This window comes from Symsagittifera roscoffensis, unplaced genomic scaffold (assembly GCF_963678635.1).
Source record: "Symsagittifera roscoffensis unplaced genomic scaffold, txSymRosc1.1 SCAFFOLD_459, whole genome shotgun sequence".
NCBI classification, from domain to species: Eukaryota; Metazoa; Xenacoelomorpha; order Acoela; family Convolutidae; genus Symsagittifera; species Symsagittifera roscoffensis.
This window is the reverse complement of record NW_026970962.1, coordinates 38,175-43,737: the sequence shown is the minus strand read 5'-3', so window position 1 is coordinate 43,737 and position 5,563 is coordinate 38,175. Positions and strand designations below refer to the sequence as shown.

Below are 5,563 nucleotides of genomic sequence, written 5' to 3'. Positions count from 1 at the left end.
CTGAAAAATCGATACTTGTTTGGGGGGATGTTAACTTGGTCCCTAAAATCTAAATTGACTTTTTATGGAATCACCTTGCATTTTTTCGACACTCTGAACAATCAACCTCTCGTGATTAGAACTATGCTCTGGCAGCAGAGGCAACTGATTCACGACAACTGGGCTCAACTGGTGCTCGGATGGAGTCGTTTTATACTTCATTTTCCCTCGACTTCCCCCACCAGCCGAGACTGAATTGACATCGTCAGTTGATGAGTCATAAAATTTGGGCACTCCGGCCTCGCGACGTTTGTGTTTGCGTAGTGAGGTGGGTTCCTGGTTGATTACTTGTTTGTTTATCAGGTGATTGGGTGATTGCCTAGTTCCGTGTCTTGAAGATAGATCCTGTCAAAAAATCAATTTCTTTTAAGGCTGAGAGATTTGAAAATTGTTTTATGTAGAACCCCATTTCTGGTTTTAAAAACAAAACATTCAAAACACAAGCCTTTCCGTATTTTGTGCCAAGGATGAATTTTCTTTTTCCATGATTTAAAATTAATGATTTAATTTTTGAAATATTTTAGGCAAATTCACTTTTTCAAAACATCTTGAATTGAATCAATTACTTACTCTCGTTGGCGTTACTCGTTGGTTTTCCTGTACCATCGGAGTTCTAAAAATAGATACTAATTTTATAGCAAATCAATGCTGTGTTGCTGGCTTTGATTTTATCTCTGATTATTTAGATACCTTCTTTCTGGAGAATGAGACACAGCTCCATTTCTTTGTTGAACCCCATAGCCTCTAGGAGGCAACTGCGGCCCACCACCAGAAAATTGACCTTCCAAACTCCTCTCATCGACCGTGTGACTTTTTGGCGAGATCGCCCCATGCCCGTCTCCTTTTCCTGGCCCTTCATTGGGCTGGAACCCATAGGGACTGTTGAATCTGTGCACCAGCTGGGTTTTGGGAAACGAAGTTTTCCGACGAGCAGAGTTCGGACTTCGTTGCGTGCTAATTGTAGTAGGGGTAGCCCTACCCCCGAAGGGTATTTTATCACTCGAAGCCCACTTTTTATCTTGTGGGTTTTGGGTGGGGGTGTTTCGGCCTAACTTAGGAGGCACAGAAGGGGGACGGTCTGTTTGTAATTGTGATTTCCCTTCCATCGTGTGATTGTTACTATTGTTGTTGTTATGATTTGTCTGTTGCGTGATGTTGGTAGTGCCAGATCGGTTGTACGAAGGTTGGTATGCTTGCACTAAAAATGAGATTTTGTTAACTTTTACATCGTTGGTGGTAACTCGTTACAAAGTACAAATTTCGAAGGTTTATTTCTCTATATGGGTTGTACTTCCTTGCAAAGTACCATAGAGGGTATCAGTAACACCCCTAACTTTTCGGTAATACTTGAAAAAATCTCATTTTTGGTTAAAAATCACAAAAGTATTTGAATGAATCCTGAAATTGTCTGCTGACTTTTGCCTCTTTTTGTTCCAGTGCCACCGAAACAATTATTTTGTGATTTGCTCACCATTATTTTGGTTGTAGACCTTCAGTTCTCTAGTTGGCGCAACGTGTCCCGAGAGCACATGACCTCTACTGGCTCCTCGTCCAATTATACTCCCATCCGATTTCGTCTCCACCATGCCTCGACTCTGGTTACCGTACATCTGGTCGAAGTATTTGGTCGGACTCACAGAAGCAGCGCGGCGTTGCATCGACAATATTTGCTCACGCGACAACACTTGATCACGTGACACTATTTGTTCTCGTGTTTTGTTTTGATCACGTGGTAAAGATTGATTGTAACTGCCAGGTTGACTATTCTGCAGATAGTAACCTGGTTGCCTGTTATTGTAATCAACTGTGTTCTTACCGGAATTATTAGTAAGTTGGGTCATTTCGAATTGGTTTGAATTTCGTTGTTGTTGTTGCATTGTGTTAAATTGAACTACTTGAGCTCTTGGAAGTTGTCGATTTAAGCTTCTCGAGTTTTGCGGTAAAAAAGACTGATTTTCCTGGTACTCAAAGTAACTCGGAATTTTCGCTCCCGTTGTGGAATCAAATATTTTTTGTGGTTCTGAAACGTTACGATTAACACTGATGGCTTTGTTTTGAACTCGAATTTGCGTTGTTCCAAGATTCGGTTGGTTTTGATGAAAATTCCCTGCTTTTTCACAAAATTTCAAATTATCGGAGATGAATCCAATGGCTTCAGTATTGCTACTATTTCTGCTCTCAGTGATAGTAACTGGGTTCTCGATTCCTTGGTTATTTTCTGGCCCGGCGTTGGTTCTGGCTCCAACCGGCTGACGGTTCCAGAAACCTTTTCGTTGGCTCACAATAACCGGAACTCTAGTTTTGCTTTTCACTTCAAGTTTCTGTGGTATAATTTGTTCAGGTGGGCGCCTTGCTTCATTACTACTCAAGTTATAATTATCAGCCACGATGAAAAATAACCAGTTGATGACTGGTTTATGATTAATTATAACATTAAAGGTTGATGAAAAAACTCAGCCGTAATAATTTCTTTTGATTTGACCATGTACAATCGTACCATATAAGTCTGCGTATCTGTCAATGTTCAACTTCATCAACTTAGTCTTAACAAAACAAAAAGAAAATGATTTTGTTACGATTACAAATTACGACGCGAAGTTGAAAACGGTAAAAATTGAATGGTATCAATAGAAAACAGCACGTTTAACTACAATTGATTATTGAACAGGTACTATTTTGCTTTAGATTTTCAAACATAGTCCAAACTAAAACTGAAAAGATAGAAAAACGAAGTTGCTCTTCAGACGATCATGGTGAAAACTAATACTAAGTATTAGTCATTATTTATGACGAAGCTTCTGGTCTTTAATGCACTTCGTATTGTAATGTGTTTAAATGAATTATGATTAAAAAAAAACAATTTGTTAGTTTGAATATGCGCCCAAATAGATTTCAAATTGAAAATAATGGATCAAAGAGGCACATTGTTCCAACAACATATCAGTAAAAGAAATTTTAAAAAAGTGATTTTGTTACATGGATTGACCTAAATTACTTGGATTGTTTTTGCAAAATATTGAATTTGAATTCTGCCATTTTGATGCAAATGAACAATTAATTTCATAGAACAATTCAATTCATAGTGGTATGAGGTGCAAGGCATTGTGATTGGATAGATTTTTGAGACTAGAGTTATAGAACATTGAACATTCTTGTTAAGAGACTAAAATTAAGCTCTACGAACTGAATTGTTACACAGATAACCTAGAAAAAAGGAATGATCGGATTGATCTCTAGGCTTTTCTCTGCTTCTCTTGTTCTCTCTCATTTCATCTACTCACTTTCACTCTGGCACACTATTTTCATTTCCAGAGCAGCAAAAAATTGAGGCTTGTTTTTTTCTTCATTTGGAGAGATATTCCATAATATAACCTTTGATTCAAAATATTTTTGGCAGCCTTATTGTTATCAAATATCATTCAACATTTTTTGTGAATTCATCTGCAATCTATCAATTTACAAATTACTAAAATATTGTCACATTATCTTTAACAACTTCACAGAGTGATAGTAATTTTTGAAAAGATAATGGTATGATAAATGTGTGACCTTTTCCATCATTTCATCATATTTTTTGTTTTATTCTGTTGAAACTGCGAGTCAAATCACAGTTTTGCTGTCGGTAGTTTTTTTGACTTACTGGCTTAGTTATGAGAGGTCACAGTGAGACAGCACTGTTGCCTTGATGAATTGATGTCTTTCAGTTTTTATAATTCTTTTATGCCTGTTTTCAGATTAGTTTCATATTTTAGAGCAATTAAATTCGGATGTTTCGGACAGTCACGACCAAAATAAAGGCTTTTCAAGACTGCCGCTACAAAATACAGTCTTTTTAGACTTTCCAGACATCCAGACATAGACATAAATGGTATTTGTGGTTTTTGTTTGTTTTCTCATAATGCAATTGAGTCAGATAATTCCCAATATTTTAACTATCAAGCGGTAAGCCGATCTGCATCAAGTCGGGTAGCTTTAAGAAACTTTTTACAGCCCTACCATTCAGAAATTGAATCTGAATTTTTTCTGGAAGAATTTAATGAATCTTTATGCGAAAATTTATTCCATTTTGAAACAAACATTAACCAAATGAGTAGCGATGAGCATTTTTTTGTCAAACGAAAAGCTCAGAATAAACATTGAATAATTTTCAGCAGAAATAAATTCAATAAGAAAAACCTCGAAGCACTGAGTAGATAATGAAAGGAAAAATGCAGCATGGAAAAAACATCAGTTCAGGAAAATTTTTATAGAAACTGGAACCACAGAGGCCAGAAGTGAATTTGAATTTCACAGCAAATTAGTTCGTAAAATGCGAGTCAGAAAAAAGAGCATTTTTTGAAAACAAATAACGATTGGAATCCAACAACAACATCAGAAAATTTTTCAGTCTATCTAACGAATTAACATGTGCTGCCAAAGACAACAACAAGGAAAAAGAGAACATAAAGGTTGATGAGTGTAACGACTTTTTTGCAAATCTTGGAGAGAAAAGGCGAGGAAGTTTACTACCTTAAAAGAATTAGGAGTCAGAAAGCGGATCAACTCAACAATTTTAGCAGACATAATGCAAAGTGAAATATCAAAAGAAATATTGCTAAAAATCAAGTTTAGTTTAGATGCATATGGACTTAATAATTATTAATTGAAAAAGAAATTGTCAGTTTTGCACCCAGTTTTGACAATTCTATAAAAAAAAATGTTTAGATTGACAGTTTTTCCAGATAGTTTTGAAACTGTTTAAGTTAAACATCTCTCAAAAGAAGGCAATGATCTAGACCCATCAAACTACAGGCAAAATTCTCTTTCACAAGTCTTAGGTCAATCGTAAATCTTTTGAGCGGGTCATCTATAACAGAATGAACCAATATCTCACTAAGTATCAATTATTACAAAATTGTCAGCTTAGATTCAGATCAAAAACGAGTTCAATTGATGCTTTGATAATCATAATAGAAGAAGTGCGTCAGGATTGGAAGTCTAAGTGCATGAAGACACAGTGCAACTTCATTGACCTTACACAAAATCTTTGATACAGATGACCACATACTTTAATGGATAAATGAGACGCATATGGTTTTCGGGGACCTGTTGTGGACCTTCTGATATCCTAGTTAAAAAACTGACAACAATAGGTTGCCACTAAAATCAAACGCTCTCAAAATAAAAACGTGAATTATGGAGTACCACAAGGATCCATACTAGGGCCGCTTCTTTTCATCAATTATATAAATGATATTGAACTAAATGAAAATAGTGAAAGCAATCTGATTTTATATGCAGACGATACTATCATGAAAAAACAGCTAGAAACAGTGAGTGAACCGGTAAACACCAGGAAGCCTAGGACAAAACATCAAATTGGTTTGAAAAAAAAACAAGCTGACCTAAAATGAAGATAAATCAAAAACAGTGATACTATCTAAGAAGAGCAGCGGAAACTCAGACATAAAATTGAAAGGAATAATTATTGAAAAGAAACAATCGTTCCGTTACTTAGATGCTCAAATTGACTGTAAATTTTCCT

At 35.9% G+C, this 5,563-nt stretch overlaps 1 protein-coding gene across 1 annotated transcript; it reads right to left on the bottom strand.

Moving 5' to 3' along the window:
• Positions 1 to 74: 74 nt before the first annotated feature.
• Positions 75 to 2,596, bottom strand: LOC134856080 (uncharacterized; the record flags this gene model as incomplete). Its single annotated transcript, XM_063872449.1, is given in 4 exon segments — positions 75 to 384; positions 610 to 652; positions 730 to 1,237; positions 1,511 to 2,596. Coding segments are annotated over 4 exon segments (1,267 nt in total), but the record flags the coding sequence as incomplete, so codon positions are not given.
• Positions 2,597 to 5,563: the final 2,967 nt, after the last annotated feature.